General features: G+C 41.9%; 1 protein-coding gene across 10 annotated transcripts in view; it reads right to left on the bottom strand.

Moving 5' to 3' along the window:
- znf318 (zinc finger protein 318) overlaps positions 1 to 25,842 on the bottom strand; it is an 88,849-nt gene that overhangs the window by 47,187 nt on the left and 15,820 nt on the right. For all 10 annotated transcript variants that reach the window (XR_011883822.1, XR_011883820.1, XM_072248754.1 and 7 more), the window contains exon 3: positions 20,972 to 21,689. Coding sequence is in view for 8 of the 10 variants with exons in the window: in XM_072248754.1 (XP_072104855.1) it covers positions 20,972 to 21,682 (711 nt within the window). In the remaining 2 variants the exon portion in view is untranslated. The remainder of the gene's footprint in view (positions 1 to 20,971; positions 21,690 to 25,842) is intronic.

The following is a 25,842-nucleotide window of genomic DNA, read 5'->3' as shown; positions in this document are numbered from 1 at the left end:
ATATTCACTTTTTTTTAATATTTAGCTATTCTATGTTATGGCCATAGGCAATCATTTTCTAAGCCGAGAAAAAAATCTGCACACACCATTACTGTGCTGTACATATTCTTAGCTTTTATGTTGATAGTAATCAAATGGCAACCTTTGAACAACTAAATTAAAGGCATTGTAAAAGCTGCATCTTTTGGTTTGCTTACTTGTCCCACACTTCTAAATGGACACTTAATGCTACCTATCAGTAGCTGATTCATTCATTTATTTGGAGATACAGGTTTCCACCGCCAACCGAAGGTAGAGCGTTCCTATGAAACGGTTCGTAAGCCGGAAGGTCCTAAAGCGAAGAAGCAATTACCATTTATTTATCTGGGAAAAATTTGTGAGCATTTGCAGACCCAAAAATAACCTACCAACTCATGTCAAATAACACATAAAACCTTAAATTACAGTAACATATAGTAAAAGCAGGAATGATATGATAAATACACAGCCTATATCAAGTAGAAATACTTTTCTAGAATCATTGCCTGGACTGTTCTCCGTAGCAAAAATCTCACGCAAGCGCTCTCGGCAAAAACACGGCGCAAGCGCTCTCCAGTAACCTTTAAGCTGTGAAGCTGCCAAATCATACCAAATAACACGTAAAAATACACAGCCAATATAAAGTAGAAATGATGTATGTACAGTGTAGTATCACTTACCAGAATTGGGAAGCACACTGATGATGGTGTGTTAGGCTGAGTCGTCGGAGGTTGGGGTGGTGCAGTGGCCCCCACCCTCCGGGCTGCTGACTGATACCGATCCGCGAAGCATACAGGGGTACAGCGGTGGACGGGACGCACTCGGCACATCTTTAAGAAAAAAATCTGAAATAAACAAGCTAATTAGTTGGGCGCCACCCAGCATGTAAATGTCGGCCCAGATCAGAGGTGACGCAATCGGCTCTAATCTGGGCCGACATTTACGTGCTGGGCAGCACCTAATTAATTAGCTTGTTTATTTCGGCTTTTTTCTTAAAGATGTGCTGGGTACATCCCGGCTACCACTGCATTCTCCGCGAATCGGTATCTGTCCGCGGCCTGGGGGTTGGGGTGGTGGGACACTGAGATGTCATCTGTTTCCATCAGGGCAGGGAGGGCATCTTCTTCTATGTCTGCCTGCCTCGATGTCAAAGGTCGATGTTTGTTGTCTGCTGTGGCTGATTGGAAGGCTTGCTTGACTGCTAGCCTCACGCATTTTTCTATCATACCGTTCTTTGTAAGCACTCAAACCATCCTGCAAATATGCCCTAAACCGACGTACCCTTTCAAAATTAAAGTCATACTTTTCTGCAATCGCTACAGCAAAAATCTCACGCAGTTGCTTCACGTTCAGTTCCTGGACAACTTCACTTTCGGTCCGTTCGCTACTACATTCGGTTTCGATTGTTATCCTTTCCTCTTCGAATTGCATCAACTCTTCATCTATCAGTTGTTGGACATGGGATGCCAAAACCTCTTCAACATCATCTTCTTCAACTTCCACAAGCCAAACTCACTTTATCCTTACTTCGTTCACCACGATCAAAACGCTTAATTATGTCTAGTTTTACGCTATGTGTAACACCCTTACGAGCTCTTTTGGGCTTTCCGATACCTTAGGACTCATCTTGCTAATGGCTGCTCACAGGCACGTATTTAAGCAATGCCGGCTGGAATGCCGTTCCGAATCCGGGGGAGGAGCGGCTGCTCCGGGTGCGCACTGCCTTTTCTTGTATCAATGAAAACACCTTCTGTTAGCAAAAACAGGGAACTAATGTGTAGGTCTTTCTTAACAGTGAGGTTTTGTGAAGCGAACGTTCGAAAAGCAGGGGACAGCTGTACAGCATAGTAGGCCCTACCAGCCCAAAAAGCCCACGCCGTCCAATTACACGTGACCAATTAACTTACTAACCATACGTCTTTAGAATGTGGGAGGAAACCCACACAATCACAGGGACAACATACAAACTCCTTACAGACAGTGGCATGAATTGATCCTGGGTTGCTGGCATTGTAATAATGTTATGCAAACCGCTAGGCTACTGTGCTGCCCCAACCTTTACTACTGGGAGTCAAAAGCAAGGAGTGAGAAACGTAAATAAAGTTCTATCTCTTACATAAGTAACATTCAAACCCGGAGACTAGCAACTTAGAGAACTGCATAATTTTTCGTATACAGGTTTGCAATAATCAGTTTTGAATTTTTAGAGGTATGGAGTAATATAGCACAGTAGTCCTTCAGCCCTGATGAGCTCAATGCCTTTCATTCTCACTTTAACCAATAAAGCATTGGAAACACCTTCACAAACCCCCACAGCCCCGATGACCCTGTGATTTCAGTCTCTGATGCATCCTTTAGGAGGGTGAATCATTTAGCACAGATGGTATACCTAGCCAAGTACAGAAGACCTGTGCCAATCAACTTGCTGAAGTGTTTACGAACACCTTCAACCTCCCACTTCAGCATTCTGAGGTACCCACCTGCTTCATGCAGGCTTCAGTAATAGTGGTGCTCAAGATGAAGGTGGTAACTTGCCTCAATGACTAACATCCACTGTGATAAAGTGCTTCGAGAGTTTGGTCATGAAGCATTTCAACTCCTGCTTGAGGAATGACTTGAATCCGCTTCAATTTGCCTACCGTCACAAGTCAAGAGCAGATGCCATTTCATTGGCCCTTCACTCCACTCTGGAACACATGGACAATGAAGATGCATATATCCAAATGCTCTTCATTGAAAACAGCTCAGCATTCAACATTTTAATCCCCTCAAAACTAATCCCCAAGCTCCAAGACCTGGGCCTTGATAGCTCCCTGCACAACTGGATCCTCAATTTCCTCACTTGCAGACCCCAGTCAATATGGATCGGCAACAGAACAGTACAGGAAAAGTGTACCGCTTTGATAATGAATTTCCCTTGACATTGAATATTCACTGATTTTTTTTTTGAATGCTACCCAATCTGTTATGAGCTTCCAGTAATATATATTTTAAGAAAACAAGCTGCTACAGGAAATCAGGTCAGGCAACATCGAAAGGGGGAACAGACAGTCGGCACTTTGGGTCAAGGCCCTTCACCTGGACCAAAAGAGCAGAGGCGAGACAACAAGTATAGAATTGTGGTAGGAATGGAGCAGGAGCTGCCAAGCAAGAGGTGAGAACAGACTGATGGGCAGATGGAGGCAAGGGGAAGACCAAAGGGCTGCAAATGATCAAATGTGAAACTGATGCTCCCCCCCACAACCAAAAACACTCCTCCCATTATACCCATCTGCCCACTGCACTTCCTTTACTTGCTTCCTTTTCATCTTCCCTTATCAGATTCTATAATCTGCAGCCCTTTCTCCCCCACCACCTAGGACCTTTCAGCCTCAATTTATTTTGTCCACTTTTGCATTACAGCCACTGAAACATTCGCGAAAGCCTATTCACGACAGAAATGTAGGAAAGTGCAGTCAATTTCCAAACAATGATCTCCCACACAATTCAGTACAATTATGACATTTTTTTTGTTCTTTTAATTGGAGAACATCAACTGATTCCTGATGTTCTTCAAAACAATATCAGAGCATATGTTATACTCAATGCTTACAGGGCTTTAGTTATGAACATATGAATTAGAAACAGTTTAGACTACTCTACCCATTGAACCTATTCCATCATCTACAGTACTGGGCAAAAGTCATAGACACCCTAGGTTTTTTTTAAACGTAAATTTTGTTTTAGATGTTTATTTGTCTTCTGCATTAGTATGTCAGTAGAGAAGCACAAAATTTTGTAAAAGACAGTAACATATCAAGTAATTGACCACTTTTCAAATAAAAACTTGATTACTTTGTGGGTCTGTATCCAGTGTATGATTAAACAAAGATAACAAACAGGTGCAAATGATCAATGACAGAATTGAATAAAGTAAACAGATTAACTAAAACAGAAATGGATATAAAAGGAATCAAATTTGGCAAAGGACAACCAAACTAAAATATTGACAGTCTAACCTTCAAATCAAATCTTACACCATGGCAAGAGTAAGCACAAAACAAATCACAAGGTGGGTATCCTGCATCAGCAAGGTCACTCCCAGCAGAAATTTTGTGGTAGACAGGAGTTTCAAGATGTGCTGTCCAAGCTCTTCTGAAGCACAAAGAAACGAGCAAGGTTGAGGACCAGAAATGCAGTGGTCAGCCATGGAAACTGAGTGCAGGAAACTGATGTCCCTTCTAAATCAGAAATCCAGTACTGCTGTCAGCTCTGAACTCACAGAAACCACTGGAATCCAATTACACTACTCTACAGTCCAGAGAAGTCTTTTCAGAAGTGGTCTTCATGTTGGAATTGCTGCCAAAAAGCCAAGAGACTCACTCACACACAAAAACACAAGGACTGGGGTACTGAACAATGGCAGCAAGTGCTCTGAAGTGACAAGACAAAATTAGATTTTTGATTCAAACAGCAGCAGTTTGTCTGTAGAAGATGTGGAGAGCACCACATGGATGAGTGTCTGCATCAACAGAGAAACATGTCGGAGGTTTCCTGCAGGCTTGGGCTGCATTTCTGCAAATGGAGTTGGTGAGCTAGTCAGAATTGAATTGACTTTATTACTTACATCCTTCATATACATGGAGTAAAAATCTTTATGTCTCTGTCTAAATGTGCAATGTTCAATTTATAGTAATTTATAACAAATATTATTTACAACAGGATAGTCAATATAACAGTAATACAGTTGTGTCAGCATGAATTAAGCAGTCTGATGAACTAATGGAATCCTCAATGCTAAGAAGTACAAGCAGATTCTCATCCATTATGCAATACCATCATGGAGACATCTGATCAGTCCCAATTTCATTTTGCAGCAGGACAATGACCCTAAATACACGGTCAAGGTCAGCAAGAACAATCTTCAGCAAAAAATTTGATTCAATTGGGAAAAGTGAACAGACGCACTTTGTCATCACACAAGGCCACTGAAAAAGTTCTGCCATAAAAGGGAGACACTGCCTAGCAGAGCGGTCATCGGAGTAGTAAGACAGAGCAGTAGAGCTTTGGCGAGGACAGGCCTAGGCGAGGCAAGTTACTGTCATATCTCTTCTTTTCACTACTTAAGAATAGTGGGTATGACTGCAAGGCCAGTTTTCTGCTCTGGGTGTCAGATGTGGGACATGTGGGGGACTTCCAGCCTCCCTGATGGCCACATCTACACCAGGTGCATCGAGCTGCTGCTCCCTAGATAACAAATTAGGGAATTGGAGCTGCAGCTCGACGAGCTTCAGCTTGTTAGGGAAAATGAAAAGGCGATTGATGGGAACTACAGGCAAGTAGTCACACCAGGGTCACAGGCGACAGACAAATGGGTGACTGTCAGGAGAGGGAAGGGAGAGTGTCAGGTAGTGAAGAGCACCCCATGGTCACTCCCCTTAACATTAAGTACTCCATCCTGAGTACTGAGTACAACCTACCTGGGGAAGCAACAGTGGCCGTGCCTCTGGCAGCAAGTCTGGCCCTGCGGCTCAGAAGGGTAGGGAACGGAAGAGAATGGCAGTAGTAACAGGGAACTCTATAGTTAGGGTGACAGATAGTCGATTCTGTGGGTGCAAAAAATTATGGATGGTAGTTTGCCTCCTGGATGCCAGGGTTCATGATGTTTCTGAACACATCCACAATATCCTGAAATGGGAGGGTAAGCAGCCAGAGACCGTGGTACATATTGGTACCAACGACATAGGTAGAAAGAGGGAGGAAATCCAGAAAGCAGAATACAGGGAGTTAGGAAGGAAACTAAGAAGCAGGACCTCAAAGGGAGTAATCTCGAGATTGCTGCCTGTGCCATGTGACAGTGAGTATAGGAATAGAATGAGTTTGCTGATAAATGCGTGACTGAAGGATTGGAGCAGGGGGCAAGGATTCAGATTCTTGGATCACTGGGACATCTTCTGGGGCAGGTATGACCTGTACAAAAAGGACAGGCTGCACTTGAATCAAAGGGGGTGGGGGCAATATCCTAGCGAGGTTTGTTAATGCTATCGAGGAGGGCTTAAACTAGATTTGCAGTGGGGGGGGGTGGTGAGAACTGAAGTGAAGAGGCAGAGGATGGGGCAGTTGGCACAGAAGCAGAGAGAGCTTGCAGGGAGTTTGTGAGGAAGGATAGGCAAATGATAGAGCAAAGATACACTCAGCCTGATGGTTTAAGATGTGTCTTTTTTAATGCAAGGAGTATCATAAACAAGGTGGATAAGAAAGTGGATCAATACTTGGAAATGTGACATTGTGGCCATTACGGAGACTTGGGTGTCTCAGGGACAGGAATGGCTGTTGAATGTGCCAGGATTTAGATGTTTCAAGAAGAACAAAGAGGAAGGAAAAAGAGGTGGGAGCATGGCATTGCATATCAGCTGCAAAAAAGGAAGAAGTCACGCAGGGATTATCTACAGAGTCAGTGTGGGTGGAAGTCAGAAACAGGAAGGGGGTAATAACTCCACTGGGTTTATATTATACATAAACACACACACACCTCCCAATAGGAACAGGAACATCGACGAGCAGATAGGGAAGCAGATTCTGGAATGGTGCAATAATAATAGGATGTTTGTGATGGGAGATTTTAACTTTCCTAATATTGACTGGCACCTCCTTAGAGCATGGGGTTTAAGATGGGGTGGAGTTTGTTAGGTGTGTTCAGGAAGTTTCCTGACACAGTATGCAGATAAGCCAACTAGAAGAGAGGCTGTCCTTGATAAGGTGTTGGGAAATGAGGCTGGTCAGGTATCAAATCTCTCAGTGGGACAGCATTTTAGAGGTAGTGATCACAACTCTATCTCCTTTACCATAGCGCTGGAGAGGGATAGAAGCAGACAATTTGGGAAAACATTTAATTGGCGTAGGGGGAAATATGCTATTAGGCAGGAACTTGGGAGCATAGATTGGGAGCAGATGTTCTCAGGGAAATGCATGGCAGAAATGTGGCAAATGTTCAGGGAACATTTGCATAGCAGTCTGCAGAGGTATATTTCATTGAGGCAGGGAAAGGATGGTAGGGTAAAAGAACCATGGTGTACAAAGGATATGGAAAATAGAGTTAAGAAAAGCTTATGAAGGTTCAAGAAACTAGACACTGTCAGAGCTCTAGAAAATTACAAGGTTGCTAGGAAGGAGCTTAAAAATGAAATTAGGAGAGCTAGAAGGGGCCATGAGAAGGCCTTGATGAGCAGGATTAAGGAAAACCCCAAGGAATTCTACAAGTACGTGAAGAATAAGAGAATGAGCAGCGTGAGATCAGGACCAATCAGGTGCGATAGTGAAAACGTGTGCACGGAGTCAGAGGAGGTAGTGGAGGTACTTAGTGAACTCTTTGCTTCAGTGTTCACCAGTGAAAAGGACTTTGGTAATTGTGGGGATGACTTAAAGTGGACTGAAACACTTGAGCACATAGACATTAATAAAGAGGATGTGATGGAGCTGTTGAAAGGTGTTAAGCTAGATAAGTCACTGGGACTGGATGAGGTATACCCTAGGCTACTGTGGGAAGTGAGGGAGCAGATTGCTGAGCCTCTGGTGATGATATTTCAATCATCAATAGGAACAGGAGAAGTACCAGAGGACTGGAATGTTGCAAATATTGTTCCCTTGTTCAAGAAAGGAAGCAGAGATAACCCAGGAAATTAGGGACCAGTGAGTCTAACTTCAGTGGTGGGCAAGTTGTCGGAGAAGATCCTGAGAGGCAGAATTTATGAGCGTTTGAAGAGACATAATCTGATTAGGGATAGTCAACATGGCTTTCTCAAGGGCAGGTTTTGCCTTATGAACCTAATTGAATTTTTGAGGATGTAACAAAACACATTGATGAAGGTAGAGCAGTGGATGTAGTGCGTACAGATTTCAGTAAGGCATTTGATAAGGTTCTCCATGCGTGGCTCATTCAGAAAGTAAGGGGGCACGGAATCCAAGGAAAGCTTGCTTCGTAGATCCAGAATTAGCTTGCCCACTGAAGGCATAGGGTGATTGTAGATGGTTCGTATTCTACATGAAGGACGGTGACCAGTGGTGTTCCGCAGAGATCTGCGCTGGAACCCCTCCTCTTTGTGATTTTTATAAATGACCTGGATGAAGAAGTGGAGGGATGGGTTAGTAAATTTGCTGATGACACAAAGGTTGGAGGTGTTGTGGATAGTGTGGAGGGCTGTCAGAGGTTACAGCGGGACATTGATAGTGTACAAAACTGGGCTGAGAAGTGGTAGATGGAGTTCAACCTAGGTAAGTGTGAAGTGGTTCATTTTGGTAGGTCAAATTTGAAGGCAGAATATAGTATTAAAGTTAAAACTCTTGGTAGTGTAAAGGATAAGAGAGATCTTGGGGCGGGGGGGGGGGGGGGAGGTCCGTGTCCATAGGACACTCAAAGCTGCTGCACAGGTAGACAGCGTTGTTAAGAAGGAATATGGTGTGCTGGCATTCATCAACCATGGGATTGAGTTCAAGAGCCAAGAGGCAATGTTATAGCCATACAACACCTTGGTCAGACCCCACTTGGGAGTATTGGGTTCAGTTCTGGTCACCCCACTACAGGAAGGATGTGGATACTATAGAGAGTGCAGAGAAGATTTACAAGGACGTTCCCTGGATTGGAGCACACACTGGATAAGGCACTTATGAGAATAGGTTCCAACTACCTGCTAGCTAATTTTCTTATAGAGCTGTGCAACTGTACCTAAGAGAATTTATGCAGTTTTAAAGACAAAAGGTATTTACACCAAATATTGATTTAATTTATTTTCCCACCACTGTTTATTGCTTTTTATAAATTTTTTGAGATCTAGAAATTTTTGATTTCATTATATTTGAACGCTTCTTTGCCTTACAGAATTTTTTTAAAATCATGTGCCCAAGACTTTTGCAGAATAGTATATTAAGATCATGGATGACCCGAATGTGATCATATTCCCATCTCTCCACATAAGCTTCCATCCCTCATCTATTAAGGAGATGTCTCTAGCTTAAAAGTATTTAAACACTTGCCTTCCAATGTCTTTACAAATAAAAATACACTTCCTTTCCATCTTAAATGGGCAAGTCCTTCTTTATACCTCCACCCTATTTCTAGCTTCTCCATGAGAAAACATCTTCTCATTAAACCTGTCAAAAGATCTCAAGATATTAAATGTGTCACGAAAGATTATTTGCATTTTTAAAACTCCAGCAGATACATGTCCAGACTCTTCAACCTTTCCTCATAAGGAAACCCAACATTTCAAGTAAACCTTCTCTGAACTACTTCTATGCATTACCATCCTTCCTTAAAGATCAATACTCTCTACAGTGCTCTATGTATTCTCACCAACTTCCAAAACAGAAGTGTACCCTTCCATAAACATTTTGCAAAGCTTGCACCAGGACACTGGCTTCCTCTGCATTTCTGAGCTCTACAAATCTCTCTCAATTCAAATAATATGCTTTTCAATTTCCATCCAATAACTGATAGTTGTTGGAGGGAATTTCCCTCCAACAACTCCCACATTAATGCAAAACTACAGTTAAGATTTCTATACTCAATTCCCTGAAAAAGGCTTGGAATCCACAACTTTGACTTGGGAGGCAAATGCATTACTCACAGGTGTGGCTAGTAAAGTTGCACAGAGCGTTCAGTATCTTGGTTAGATAAATAGATTACAATAATGTCCAAAGCAGGTGACAGTGTTGCAGTTGAGGAAGTGAATTCCATCGATGCGGCCTAAGTGGTTTAAATCAGTGGTCCCCAACCACCGGGCCACAAAGCATGCGCTACCGGGCTGCGAGGAAACGATATGATTTGGCGATATGAGTCAGCTGCACCTTTCCTCATTCCTTGTCACGTCCACTGTTGAACTTGAACGCACGTGAGGTCATTCTGCATGTATGGTCATCAGTCGGTCATTAACCTACAACTATTCGATGAGTAAAAAACAAACGTTGCTTGAGAGTTTCTTTGGAAGAGATGGTAGGGGACATAAAAGGCCTAACGATGATGATAACGCAGAGACAGCTGAGGCCGAGACTGCAAAAAAAAAGAAAAAGAAAGAAAGCTTCCTTCAACAGAAAATACGAGTCGTACATAAAATATGGTTTTATTGCGACCGGTGACTCGCATGCTCCAAGCCCCCTGTGTGTGATATATGGAGACAAGCTGTCCAATGAGACAATGAAGCCCTCAAAACTGCTTCGGCACCTTGAGTCCAAGCACGCTGCACTTAAAGACAAACCCGTTGAGTTTTTTTGAGCGGGAAAAAACGTGAGCAAGCGGGACAGAAGCAAGTGCTGAGAGCCACTACCTCCACAAATGCTGCTGCTCTGAGAGTGTCGTTCTTAGTGGCTAGCAATATTGCTAAGGCTAAGAAGCCTTTCCCTGTTGGTGAAGAACTGATTCTGCCTGCTGCCAAGGACATGTGCCGTGAACTGTTGGGAGAAGCTGCAGCTAACAAGATGGCACACGTTTCTCTTTCAGCGACTACAGTTTCAAGGAGAATCGATGACATAGCGGAGGACATTGAAGCACAGCTGTTGGAACGGCTTAACGAGTCACCATGGTATGCTATCCAGGTCGACGAGTCTACCGATGTCAACAAGGCAATACACATCAAAGTTGCTGGTGAACGCAGCAGGCCAGGCAGCATCTCTAGGAAGAGGTACAGTCGACGTTTCGGGCCAAGACCCTTGTCAGAACTAACTGAAGGAAGAGCTAGTAAGAGATTTGAAAGTGGGAGGGGGAGGGATGGAGCCAAGAGCTGGACAAGTGATTGGCAAAGGGGATATGAGAGAATCATGGGACAGGAGGCCCAGGGAGAAAGACGGGGGGGGGGGGGGAGAAGAGAAAGGGGACAAGGGGTATAGTCAGAGGGACAGAGGGAGAAAAAGGAGAGTGAGAGATAGAATGTGTGTATAAAAATAAATAACAGATGGGGTACAAGGGGGAGGTGGGGCATTAGCGGAAGTTAGAGAAGTCGATGTTCATGCCATCAGGTTGGAGGCTACCCAGACGGAATATAAGGTGTTGTTCCTCCAACCTGAGTGTGGCTTCATCTTTACAGTAGGGGAGGCCTTGGATAGACATGTCAGAATGGGAATGGGATGTGGAATTAAAATGTATGGCCACTGGGAGATCCTGCTTTCTCTGGCGGACAGAGCGTAGGTGTTCAGCAAAGCGGTCTCCCAGTCTGCATCGGGTCTCGCCAATATATAGAAGGCCACATTGGGAGCACCGGACACAGTATATCACCCCAGCTGACTCACAGCTGAAGTGTCGCCTCACCTGGAAGGACTGTCTGGGGCCCTGAATGGTGGTAAGGGAGGAAGTGTAAGGGCATGTGTAGCACTTGTTCCGCTTACAAGGATAAGTGCCAGGAGGGAGATCAGTGGGGAGGGATGGGGAGGACGAATGGACAAGGGAGTCGTGTAGGGAGCGATCCCTGCGGAAAGCAGAGGGCGGGGAGGGAAAGATGTGCTTAGTGGTGGGATCCCATTGGAGGTGGCGGAAGTTACGGAGAATAATATGCTGGACCGGGAGGCTGGTGGGGTGGTAGGTGAGGACCAGGGGAACCCTATTCCTAGTGGGGTGGCCGGAGGATGGAGTGAGAGCAGATGTGCGTGAAATGGGGGAGATGCCTTTGAGAGCAGAGTTGATAGTGGATAGTGAACAAGGCAATACTGCTGGTTTATGTGCGATATATATTTCAAGACAATATGCACGAGGATATGTTGTATGCACTGCTGCTACCAACTAACACAACTGGGACAGAATTATTCAAGTCTTTGAATGACTACATGTCAGGCAAACTGGACTGGTCACTCTGTGTTGGAATATGCTCAGACAGGGCTGCAGCTATCACTGGATGGCTGTCCGGTTTCACTACTTGAGTCAGAGGTTGCTCCTGAATGCCAGTCTACACACACTGTATCATACACAGGGAACTGCAGGCTAGCTGAAAAATATCACCTGATCTTAACAATGTATTGAGTGATGCTGACGTTATCAATCACATCAAAGCAAAAGCCCTTAACTCACGTCTATTTGAGCAGCTTCGTGAAGAAATGAATGCAGAGCACAAACGCCTTCTCTTACACACTGAAGTCAGGTGGCTATCAAGGGGGAAGAGCCCTGGTCAGGGTTTTTGAGTTCAGAGAGCAGCTACAGAGGTTTCTTTCAGGAAAATCGTCATCACTGACAGCACACTTCAGTGACAAGAAGTGGATAGCAAAACTCGCTGTGTGACATCTTCGACCTGCTCAATGAACTCAATTTGTCACTTTAGGGGAGAATGACAACTGTTTTCGTGGCAGATAAAGTGTCTGTTTTCACAGCCAGGGGACGGCGTGTGGACAGGGGCGTATTTGACACGTTCCCAACATAAGCTGGGACTTTGGGAGAGACTGAGGCTGCACCGTCCTTCTCACAGCTGGTGCACGATCACCTAACTTCGCTGTCAACATAATTCGAGCTTTACTTCCCAACCGCAAATGACCCAAGACGTGCAAAGGAATGGGTCCGTGACCCACTTGTGAATGACCCTGGTGAGTCATCCATGTCAGCGCGAGAAAAAGATCAACTCCCCGAGCTTGCAAATGACGGTGGGCTGAATATCCTAAGATAGCCACGAAAGCACTGAAAACGTTGCTTCCATTTCCAACATCATATCTCTGCGAAATGGGTTTTTTTGCAATGAATGCAACAAAAACTAAATTGCAGAACGCACTGGACATTGGTGTGTTGCAATAATTTTATATGTTCATACGAGGAAAATATGCGCTGTGTGTTTACTATCAAAACGTTACTTAAAATGTTATGATGCTATTGACTTATAAGTGACTTATAATTGACTTATCACTATATTCATGTGAGGAAAATATGTGCTGTGTGTTTAATATTAAATTCGCTAGATAAACCTTTTTAGAAACGAAATTGAGGGTATTAGCCACTTATAAGCGACTTATAGTTGACTTATCACCTATATTCCGGTCGTGACTAACACACCGCACCCCCCCTCCCCCTGGGTCCGCAAGAATATTGTCAATATTAAACTGGCCCACGGTGCAAACAGAAGGTGGAACCAAGGCAGTACAAAGACAAAAAAGGTAAATAACTACTGAAAGCCAAATACCAGAAGTATACATCGAATAATTTTAGGTTAAAGCCACACAAACTGCTCAGCCAAACCTGCCCTGCAATACAGCAGCTGATCCTGTCCCTAATATCAAATTTCCTGTCCAATCCCCACATTCCAATTCCTTAGAGTTAGAGCTTCTTAACATCTACCTCAAATGCCTTTCAGAACGACACAGGTCTAAAAACTCATTCCTGTAGTTAATAGGTTTGTAGCAACCCCAAGACAAGAATACAGGGTAAGAAGGAGATAGTAGTGCTTTTGAAGTTTATATAAAGTCAATTTGAAGGCCAAGAACACAATACTGAGAACAATATTGGTATGGTTAAGATTTCAAAAGGTGGTGGTTTTAGAAAGATGCAGTAGGTAGAACTTGGATCAGGGACCCCAAGTTCATGAAAAATAAAAGTTAACATGCTGGTAATTTACAAGTAATTAGGAAAGCTAGTGAAATGTTTTTATTGCAGGTTATTGGGAGTAGAAAAGTAGGGATTACACCTGGAATAATGTACGGTTTTGGTGTTCATTTATAAAGAACAATATGCTTACATTGGAGGTGGTGCAGAGAAGGTTCACTAGGTTGATAGGCTTGACAAATGAAGAGCAATATGCATTTCCACTCATTGCAGTTTAGAGCAGCGGGTCCCCAACCACCGGGCCGCGGACCGGTACCGGGTCGCGAGGAAACAATATGATTTGGCGATAGGAGTCAGCTGCACCTTTCCTCATTCCCTGTCACGCACTATTGAGCTTGAACACATGCGAGGTCATTACGCACGCGTCATCCATGTCAGCGCGGGAAGGAGATCAACTCCTTGAGCTTGCAAATGACGGCAGGCTGAAAAGCACATTTGACATAATATCTCTGCCGGCATTCTGGATCAAAGTCAAGGCTGAATATCCTGAGATAGCCACGAAAGCACTGAAAACGTTGCTTCCATTTCCAACATATATCTGCAAATGAAAGCAACGAAAACTAAATTGCGAATAGACTGGACATAAGGAACCTCCTTTGAGTATCGCTGTCTCTCATCACCCCTCGATAGGACCGTCTTGTTGCAGGAAAGCAAGCCCAGAGCTCCCACTGATTCAGCGATATTGGTGTGTTGCAATGAGTTTATATGTTCATACGGGGAAAATATGTGCTGTGTGTTTAATATCCAAATGTTACTTAAAATGTTATGATGCTATTGACTTATATAACCATATAACAATTACAGCACGGAAACAGGAGATCTCTGCCCCTCTAGTCCGTGCCGAACGCTACTCTCACCTCGTCCCACCGACCTGCACTCAGCCCATAACCCTCCATTCCTTTCCTGTCCATATACCTATCCAATTTTTCTTTAAATGGTAATACCGAACCTTCCTCCACCACTTCCACTGGAAGTTCGTTCAACCCTTACTTCAAGCTCCCCTGCCCTTCACTATATTCATGCGAGGAAAATATGCGCTGTGTTTAATATTAAATTCGTTAGATACACCCTTTTAGAAACAAAATTGAGTATATTAGCCACTTATCACCTATATTGCGTTCGTGATTAACACCCCCCCCCGAACAGAATCGCCAAAAACGATTTGCAGGGAAAATCGGCACGTACACGCATACGCTTCATGGTCATTGTAGTCTTTCTCGAGGTAAACCCAACATATTTGACTGCTACTCTTGACTTATATAACCATATAACAATTACAGCATGGAAACAGGCGATCTCTGCCCTTCTAGTTCGTGCCGAACGCTACTCTCACCTAGTCCCACCGACCTGCACTCAGCCCATAACCCTCCATTCCTTTCCTGTCCATATACTTATCCAATTTTTCTTTAAATGATAATACTGAACCTGCCTCCACCACTTCTACTGGAAGTTCGTTCAACCCTTACTTCAAGCTCCCCTGTCCTTCACTATATTCATGCGAGGAAAATATGCGCTGTGTTTAATATTAAATTCGTCAGATACACCCTTTTTGAAACGAAATTGAGTATATTAGCCACTTATCACCTATATTGCGTTCGTGATTAACACGAACCCCGAACAGAATCGCCAAAAACGATCTGTAGGGAAAAATCGGCACGTACACGCATACGCTTCATGGTCATTGTAGTCTTTCTCGAGGGAAACCCAACGTATTTGACTGCTACTCGTTTGTTGGCAACCCTACCACCCCCCACCCCCGGTTGGCCGGTCCGCAAGAATATCGTCAATATGAAACCGGTCCGCAATGCGAAAAAGGTTGGGGACCCCCGGTTTAGAAGAAAAGCAATCTTATGGAAACATGCAAAATTATCATGAGGAAGAATTGTGAGAGGATGCTTCTTCTAGTGAGGATTTCTCAAATTAAGCAGCGTAATTTCAGAATAAGAGACTGTCCATTTCAAAAGGAGTTGAGAAAGAAACTCTTCTTTCAGACTCAAATCTTTGGCATTCTCTATGCCATAGTTGTGGAGGAGTTATCTTATGTATTCAAAGAAGAGAATGGCAAACATTGAATGATGGGAACATAAGGTATGGTGAGAGCACAGGAAAGTGAAGGCCAACTTTGAATCAATCATGATGTTATTGAATGACATAGCAACTAGCCTACTCCTGCTCCTGTTTTCTATGTCTGCATCTGTAATTGGTGGTACTGTCCTGTGATCTCAGGTCAGGTCAGGTCAGGTCTGATGCCTGCAAACAATGTGGCTAAACCAGAAACTGTAACCACAAAAAGAAATGCCACCAACTGCAAGAATGGGGAGTTTGTACAAAAGCAATTTCTGTTTACCAACTACAGAGTAATGTGCAGCTCCGCACAATTTCTGGGTAACAGGCAAGCAATCTCGCAAAGGGCCAGTAGAGGACCCGAGATATTTTTGAAATAAGAGCTCAGTGCCTTTGGCGTACTTATGAAAGCTGATCCCACATCTCCAGACTTAGAAAAGAATTGGGAAAGCCTTGCAAACGAAGTTTTCCTAAAGTAAGTACAGATGGTCTATAAGGGGCAATCACACTGCTAAGTATTTCACACTAATTCAGGGGACAGTATAAATCAGTAAAGTAGAAGGGCAGATAACAGAGTTAAAGAGACAAACAACACAAAAACAGGTTCTTTAGCCCATTATGTCTAACCTGATCATCATGTACGATCTACATGGATCTCATTTGTTCTGTAACTTACTATGACTTAGTGATTCAATTACTTGTCCAGATGTTTCATATCTGTGAAAGTACCTGCCTCAAAAATGTCAGGCAGCGCTTTCTAGATTGTAGCCAACCTGTGAGTTGGCATATTAACTCCACCATGGCCAGTCCCAAGCTTGGCTGCGAAAGGAGGAGGGTTGGGCATGGGGATAGCAATTCCATCATATAAAAAAAAACAAGAGCTGCAGAAATACCAACAGAAACTCCAAAGACGTCATCCCTGGGAGAGAAAGGAGAAGATGGGATACACTTGGGAACAACTTGAAAGACTGGCTCAGGACAAGGGACTCTGGTGAGCTAATGTAGCCGGCCTATGTCCCAGTAGGGGTGATCGGTTTAAGCTGGATAACACAATCATGGGAAACTGCTAGTCTACATAAAGACTGGGCAAACTAAATGAGCAGTAACAGAGCAGAAGGTTAATTCCTAGAATGAATAAGAGATGATGTCAGTAGGTAGAAGAACCAAGGTGGAAACCAGCCACCAGTTGAAAATCTTTAGTCCAGCACCACCAAGACCTGACTGGTGCCAGACCACAGAAATTGCCCCAAATCATCTTCAAGTAGGGCAGCTGTTCTTTTTAATTATTGGCACCCCTTCAGGTCATTCTAGTGTTCCAAGAACTGTCTGCAATCTGAAGATTTGCTGAGATTGTAAAAGTTGCCTTGGTGAGTTAATTAGCTACAGATTCACAACATGACAGATCACGAGTTGCCAGACTACAGCTTGAGTATTTTATATCTAGCATTGATTAGTAATTAATTAGCCAAGGATCCTTGAGTGAAATGCACACATAATATGATGCAGTTTTATTTCAAACATGAAAATGACCAGTTCTGTGTGAAATCAGGGTTTCCATAGATATTCGAATAGCTCAGACAGAATGGAAGGCAGTAACCTTTTTAAAAAGAGAGAAACTACTTAACCTGACAATAACAGTATTGAAAATGCTGGAACCCTATCTCAATGTGCACTTGTGAATGTACAAATTAATACAGATTTACTCACATAAAAAATGGAAAAGGTTATACATGTAAAAAAAAAGTTTGTGTATTACTTGTGAATACCTTATCCAAATAAAAACAAAATTAAAAAAAAGAAAATGCTGGAATCCATTCAGGAAGTGGTAACAGAACACTTAGAAAATAATTTTAAAAATCACTGGAAATAGTAAGTCAAGTGGCAACTGTGGAAAAAGAAACTGAGTCACCATTTCAAACCAAAGATCATCTGTTAAAACCAGGAACACGTTGGTGGTCAGCATGTAAAAAGGCAACAATATTCAAGGATTTTCATGTAAATGGAGCATGAAAGTAGGCAGCAGATTGCAAGGATAGAGCGGAGATATTTTGAAGAAAGGAATAGAAGTAATTCAAAAGTTGTCGGCATGTACAGAGGAACAAGGTCAAAGAAACCGAATACAGGTGCCCCCCGCTTTTCGAACCTTTGCTCTACAAAACCTCACTGTTACGAAAGACCTAAATATAACTCCATTTTCGCTAAAAGATGTTTTCACTGTTACAAAAAAAAGCAGCACGCGCCCCGAGCAGGCACTCCTCCCCCCGATTTGGAACGGCATTCTCGCCAGCATTGCTTAAACACGTGCCTGTGAGCAGCCGTTTACAAGATGAGTTCTAAGGTAATTGAAAAGCCTGAAAGAGCTCGTAAGGGTGTTACACTTAGTGTAAAACTAGACATAATTAAGTGTTTCGATCGTGGTGAATGAAGTAAGGACAACGTGAGTCTGGCTTGTGGAAGTTGACGAAGATGATGTTGAAGAGGTTTTGGCATCCCTTGACCAAGAACTGATAGATGAAGAGCTGATGCAATTGGAAGAGGAAAGGATAACAATCAAAACCGAATGCAGTAGCGAATAGACTTAAGTGAAATCGTCCAGGAACTGAACGTGAAGCAACTGCATGAGATTTCACTGCAATGATTGCAGAAAAGTACAACTTTAATTTTGAAAGAGTATGTCCGCTTAGAGCACATTTGCAAGATGGTTTGAGTGCTTACAAAGAACTGTATGATAGAAAAATGCACGAGGCTAGCAGTCAAGCAAACCTTCAGCAGACGACGAACCTCGATCTTCGACATCAAGGCAGGAAGTCATAGGAGAAGATGAGCTGCCTGCCCTCATGGAAACAGATGACGATGAGATGACACCCCAGTGTCCCACCACCCTAACCCCTGGGCCGCGGACAGATACTGATTTGCGGAGAATGCAATGGTAGCCAGGAGGCACACAGCACATCTTTAAGAAAAAAGCCGAAATAAACAAACTAATTAATTAGGTGCCGCCCGGCACGTAAATGTCAGCCCAGATCAGAGGCGATTGCCAATTGCGTCGCCTCTGATCTGGGCCAACATTTACCTGCCAGGCGGCACCTAATTAATTAGCTTGTTTATTTTGGCTTTTTTCTTAAAGATGTGCTGGGTGCATCCCAGCCACCGCTGCGTTCTTCGCGGATCGGTATTGGTCGGTGGCCCGGAGGGTGGGGACCACTGCACCACCCCAACCTCCGACGACTCAGCCTAACACACCAGTGTGCTCTGCGCTGTCTTCCCGATTCCCGTGATACTACACTGTACATACATTATTTCTACTTTATATAGGCTGTGTATTTTTATGCGTTATTTGCTATGATTTGGCAGCTTCATAGCTTAAAGGTTAATGGAGAGCTTGCGCCGTGTTTTTGCCGAGAGCGCTTGCGTGAGGTTTTCGCTACGGAGAACAGAGCAGGCAATGATTGTAGAGAAGTATTTCTACTTAAATAGGCTGTGTATTTATCATATCATTCCTGCCTTTACTATATGTTACTGTTATTTTAGGTTTTGTGTGTTATTTGGCATGATTTGGTGGGTTATTTTTGGGTCTGCGAACTCTCACAAATTTTTCCTCATATAAATAAATGGTAACTGCTTCTTTGTTTGACAGCCTTCCGGCTTACGAACCGTTTCACAGGAACGCTTTACCTTCAGATGGTGGAGGAAACCTGTACAAACTTCAGAAGAAATACAGGAGGGCGTAAAGGTAAAGGAATGTTACCAAAGACCAAGTGAAAGAAGCAGTGAAGCTTTGCTGCCAAGAAGAATGGCTAAGACAGCAGAAATCACAATATTAGTTACAAACAGCTATTGCACATTGATGAAGGAGCATTTACGGAGACAATGGATAAAGGAATGAAGATGAGAAATAACTAATTCCAGTTTTAAACAGAGCAAGATCTGGAACACTTGGCCGAAGTTCAGATGGAGATTGAAATGACCAAGAACAAGAACCCAGATAATCCAGTATCATGGCAAATGCTTCACACATACATTTTTTTTTTATTAACTTAACCTCAACTGCCCAAATTCTCGATGTCCTGATCACAGCTGTTCCAAATCTATATTGGCAATCTTGTTACTTAAAATTGTCCTGGAGTCAAGATGCAAGACCCCATACATCAGCAAGGCCTCAAGTTTGAGACATACTGTACCGGCAGGCCAGAACACGCTCAACCTTCAAAGCTAGTCTAAGCGTTGCCAGATAGTTGTGATTGTTTTTCAATGTTTCTGATGTCCCTAACATTCCTCAATAATCTAAATTTAAGGCACCAAATGACAACAGTTAACGTAAAGTTCCCATCAGGAATGACTGGGGAAACTACCAGCTCAAAGAAACAATCTGATTTCCCCAAAGAACATTATCTTTTGAGACATGGTTTACCACTGTTGCCTAAAGCTAAATGAGAGGCATTTCTGAAATTGTACTCACACGGCAGTTTGTCCAACTGACATCACCCTAAAGGATACAAGTTTATCTAGTGCATTGGACTATGGGACAGTAAATGCACTTTAAATAGAAAAGCATTTATTGGCCGAAGACAATCAATTTTGCTTGTCCTACAATGCAGAATCATCATTAACGCTCAGTTATGGCATGTACCCTAAATTACTGCCCAGGCAAGAAACAAGAGAGTATTATGATTCTATGAAAACAGTTGAAACTCATGTTTGTCCCTGAACATGATTAACCACCTCCCCACAAACTGTTGGAGCAACAAGATACATAATGCAAACCCTCAAGTCTGTTCAATCATTCAATGAACTTACAGATCTCTATTTCTCATATTGCCCAAGTTGGTTTACATCTTTCAACACATTCTTCTAACAGAGACCGATAAACCTTTGTTAGAAAAAAATTTAATCATAACTTTTTAAAAAAGGTAGTAGTTGGACATCTCTGTCATCTATCACATGGGGCATTTCCTGATTTAATTCCTAAAAGGGCCCGTCTCTAGTTTTAACATCAATATAATTTTTGAAATAATTATTGTCAAGGCATATCCCAAAACCTGAAGTTATAATAAATGCATGTAAAACTACTTAAATATAGAAATTTAGATGAGTAAGTAATTATATTTATGTTCTTTGATTTGGAACTTAAAAATGTTGATCTTCCAATCTACCTCACTGTAGCTATTGGCACTTTATTTATCTGCAGTGTATTTTCTCTGTAACATTATACTTTGCATTGTTTTCCTTCTTATGACCTCGACATATTCAAGTGCAGAATGATCTGTTTGGATAGAAAACAAACAAAAGCTTTTCATTGCATCTCTGTATATGTGAGAACAATAATAAGGCAATTCCAATAGATCACACCTGCATAGCAGCTGAGGATTCCAATTCTGGTTCAGTGCGCTTCTTCAGTATAGATTTCTTTGGCATCTGTGGCGCCTCATCTGGTCTATGCAAGATATAACCACTCCTCGGAGACTGCTGCAAGCTTGATGTACCCTTCTCAAAACGTTCAGACAAGCGGTAAGGTGAGTTTGAAAGTTCTCGCTGAGAGGGAGGAAGCATTTCTGCTATAATCCTTTCCTCTTGCTCCTTCCTCCTGCGAGCAATTTCTAATTCACGAAATTCATCATTTTTACTTTTGCTGTAAGAAAAATGCTCCTGAGCATGACTGCTGGCAGGATTCCGATGCGGGGTCAGATTTTGTGGCCGGTCAGGACTTCTGGTTCTATAATTCCGATGCCTTTCTGGACTGCGGCTACGGTGCTCTCTGCTATGACGATCCCTGCTACGACTGCGGTGTTCAAGTTGAGAACGTTTGGAATCTCTTCCTCGATCATCAGACCTCAAGTGGGAGTAAGGGATCTTCCTAAACCTGTCCACATCACGTTCACTTGATCTTCTTCCTTCTCTCTGTGACAAAGAACGTGATCCATAGTCTGACCTCCGTTTGTATGTATCATCAGCAGGCATCATGCCCAGAAACTCACGAGAGTGGTCATCACGGAGAGAATATTTTCCCTGCATACGACCGGATTGTGGCAGAGGACTTCTGTACATGAGACCATCACCCATTGCATCCCTGTTGGTTACAAAGAGCAAGTTAGAGAATAAAACAATGTCCACCTAATTCCAGACTAGGAATAAAAAAAATGTCAACAGGCATAAATCAATGGTTATTTAAGAAAAAAAACATCTGCAGTCTTTTTCTAAGCAACACACCCAAAACACTGGAGGAACTCTTTATCAGGACTGGTGAAGGGTCTCAGCCTGAAACATCGAACGTTTAATCCCCTCCATAGATGCTGAGTTCCCCCAGCATTTCCTATGTAGTGCTCAAGATTTCCAGCATCTGCAGAAATCACGTTTCCCAAAATCCCAATAGTTCTGCTTCTTGTTCACCAAGTTCCGTTGCCTGCTCTCCTTGCAAACTCATTGGGGTTTTATTCCACCTCACTCGTTTATAAACCACTGCCAACCTAATTGCTGTGCTTCTAGCAAATTCACGGGGCCCCATTTTTCACCTTCTCAATTCCTCTGTCCTTCAATTTCCCACTCTCCTTTTAAACTCATTGGGTTCCACTTCCTGCACTCAATGTATAATTATCAGGTTTACTATAATGTATGACGTAGTAACATCAAAATACATAAAAGTGTTCGCTTTAAATATCTATTAGTATGGAAAAATCGGCTAGTCTGGCTCAAAACTCCTAAAAGTGCCAATGATCAAATTTCTACTATATATAAACAGTAAAAGCCTCAAATGTTTAGTTTGGTTTGTCTTTCCATATTAACTTGAATCAGAAGAGGTTTAATCTAAAGGCTGATTTATACTTGTGCATCAAATGGACACCGTAGCCTCTCCCAAAATGTAACTGCACATCGCGGCAACGCAAACTGCACCAACTGTGATTGGTCCGCTTGGTAGCATCGCATTTCCTCCTGCGCTGCAATAGCTTCCCATTGGGCGACAGAAGGGCAGGGAAGGAACTCAGACTGCAATGCTTTCGATAAAGCTTTACAGACCTCCAAAATTATGGAGGACACATTTCGCTTTTACAAAAAAAAAGACGCTCGCTTTAAACTTGTTTACCCCGAGAAAGACTACCATGACCATGAAGCCTTGCTCGGGCAGGTGTGTGCACATGTGTGACGTGCCCGAATTGCAGAGTGACACAGACACACCAACGCACAAGTATAAATGCTCACAACGCGTGTCAGCCGTTTGCATAGGTTACGGCGTCCATTTAACGCACAAGTATAAATCAGCCTTAAGAGTTAAGTACATCAACTTGATTAACACTACAGAATGGCACTGGAAAAATGCAGCATTAACAAAGCTATTTTCTGCTATTGTGGTATAATTTAAACAGAAAATTTTATCAATGTTATTATCAACATTCATCTCTAAAGAAAGACAGATTAGAATCACTTCCCAGAAGAAGGCCACTTAGCAGATTCAAATACTAAAAGACATGCACTTCAGATGAGAGGGGGAAAATTTAAATGTGTGGAGGGGCAAACACGAGGAATTCTGCAGATGCTGGAAATTCAAGCGACGCACATCAAAGTTGCTGGTGAACGCAGCAGGCCAGGCAGCATCTCTTGGAAGAGGTACAGTCGACATTTCCGGCCAAGACCCTTGTCAGAACTAACTGAAGGAAGAGCTAGTAAGAGATTTGAAAGTGGGAGGGGGAGGGATGGAGCCAAGAGCTGGACGGGTGATTGGCAAAAGGGATATGAGAGAATCATGGGACAGGAGGCCCAGGGAGAAGGAAAAGGGAGAGGGGGGGAAAAAAACCCAGAGGATGGGCAAGGGGTATAGTCAGAGGGACAGAGGGAAAAAAAGGAGAGAGACAGAGAGAGAAAGAATGTGTGTATATAAATAAATAACAGATGGGGTAAGAGGGAGAGGTGGGGCATTAGCAGAAGTTAGAGAAGTCAATGTTCATGCCATCAGGTTGGAGGCTACCCAGACGGAATATAAGGTGTTGTTCCTCCAACCTGAGTGTGGAGAGGGTTTTTTTTTTAAAAAAAAAGATAAAGTGGCAGGTGCTATGAATAGTGGTGAAAGCAGATATAATAATGGAATTTAAGTGGCTATTAGACACATGAACAGGCATGAAATGGCTGGATATACACATACAGGCAGAAATTTAGTTTAATTTGCCATTGTGCCCAACAAAGCCAGTAAAGAGTCTGTGTGTTCGTGTATCATACTGTTTTATGTTCTACTGACTAGGTCAACTATTTGGAATAGTTACTCAATTAATTCCAGTTCTCTGTTTTCTCCTGAATATGTCTCAACACTAAACCATAAATTAGGTGGTGCACTTAGTGAAGACACTGATGACTTTCCAAGGATTCCTATGAATCAGGAAGATCATAATAGTGATACAAAGTATAAATGTCCTTTAACTCTGCATCAATGGAAAAGAATAAACAGTTGACATTTCAGGCTGAGAGCTGGGGTGTTACGTCAAAGTTGTATTAAGACATTGGTGAGGCCTAATTTGCAGTATGGTGTCGAGTCAGGTCACCTACCTACAGGAAAGATGTCTCGTAACCAAAATTTTAAGTATCGAATATTAATTGCTCAGTAGTAGGATCTAAAATTCGGGAGCGCTAGTTCCCCCTCTTTTTTAGATTTCTGTAAATGCCTTTTACTTAGCCTAGGGTTTTTGTTCTGCCATACATATGAAGAAATTTTTGACTCAACATTATCAAAAAAAGATTTTGGAATAAAAATCGGAACCGATTGAAATACATATAGAAAGTTAGGCAAAATAATCATCTTAATAGCATTAATCCAACCGATCAGAGACAAAGACATTGGTGACCATTTAGTAAACAAAAGTTTAATCTGATCAATTAAAAGTAAAAAAATTAGCTTTAAATAAATCTTTATGCTTTTTCGTGATTATAATTCCTAAATATATAAAAGAGTCAGTAACCAATTTAAATGGTAAACATCCATAAACAGGAACCTGCTTATTTAAGGGAAATAATTCACTCTTATTAAGGTTTAACTTATAATTATTAATTTTGGTTACGAGACTTGCATGCAATTTCAAGTCCACATTGGGTAAATCTTCGCTTCCTTTCATTCTTTCTAAATTGTATAAACAAATTAATAATCCAATAGTTTAAGCATACGCTACGTATATGGTTTCAATTTCTAAATTTTTTTGGATGGAACCAATTTATTTTAGCAAGTCCTATTATATGTAATTTCTTTTTTCAACCTTCCACAATGGATCAAGCTTATTTAGATTGGAGAATCAAAGGTATAGTACGATTTCGTGATTTATTTTTGGATAATTGTTTTATGTCCTTTGATAAACTATCTAATAAATATAATTTACCTGGATCTCACTTTTTTACATATCTACAGGTTAGAAACTTTTTAATTACTGTTTCTCCTAATTTTCCACACTTATATCCAATGGATAGTTTGGAAAAAAATTTTAGATTTAAATCTTTCTCAGAAAGGTGTTATAGCAATTATTTATAATGTAATTATGAATTTATGTCCTGATGTATCTAATAAAATTAAAACTGATTGGGAAAGAGAACTTAAGATTACTGTACTGATTGAAAAATGGGAAAAAATTCTTCAATTAGTTAATTCTTCTTCTATATGTGCTAAACATGCGTTAATACAGTTTAAAGTAGTGCACAGGACTCATATGTCCAAAGATAAATTATCTCGTTATTACTCTTATATAAATCCTATATGTGATAGATGTCACTACAAGATAGCTTCTTTAACTCACATGTTTTGGTCATGTCCTTTGTTGAAAAAATATTGGAAAGATATTTTTGATATTATTTCAACGTTTTGAATATAGACTTACAACCTCACCCAATTACTGCTATTTTTGGGTTACCAATGATAGAATCAAATCATTTAACCTCTTCAGCTCATCAGATGATTGCATTTCGTACTTTAATGGCGAGAAGATCCATTTTGCTGAATTGGAAAGATTAATCCTCCTACCATATTCCATTGGTTTTCACAAACTATGTTGTGTTTAAATTTGGAAAAAATTAGAAGTGTTGTTTATGACCACTCCATTAAATTCGAAAAGACTTGGAGGCCATTTATTCAGTATTTTCAAATGATGTAATTTGACTATTTCAAAATTTATTTTACTTCTCTGTAATGCTGGTTGAGAGGAACAGAGTTGTCGACACTAAGGTTTTCTTTTCTCTCTTTTTTTACGATGTTAAAA

The sequence above is a fragment of the Mobula birostris genome, chromosome 2 (genome assembly GCF_030028105.1).
Source record: "Mobula birostris isolate sMobBir1 chromosome 2, sMobBir1.hap1, whole genome shotgun sequence".
NCBI lineage: Eukaryota > Metazoa > Chordata > Chondrichthyes > Myliobatiformes > Myliobatidae > Mobula > Mobula birostris.
The sequence above is the reverse complement of the archived record's forward strand: the minus strand, read 5'-3'. Positions and strand labels throughout refer to the sequence as shown.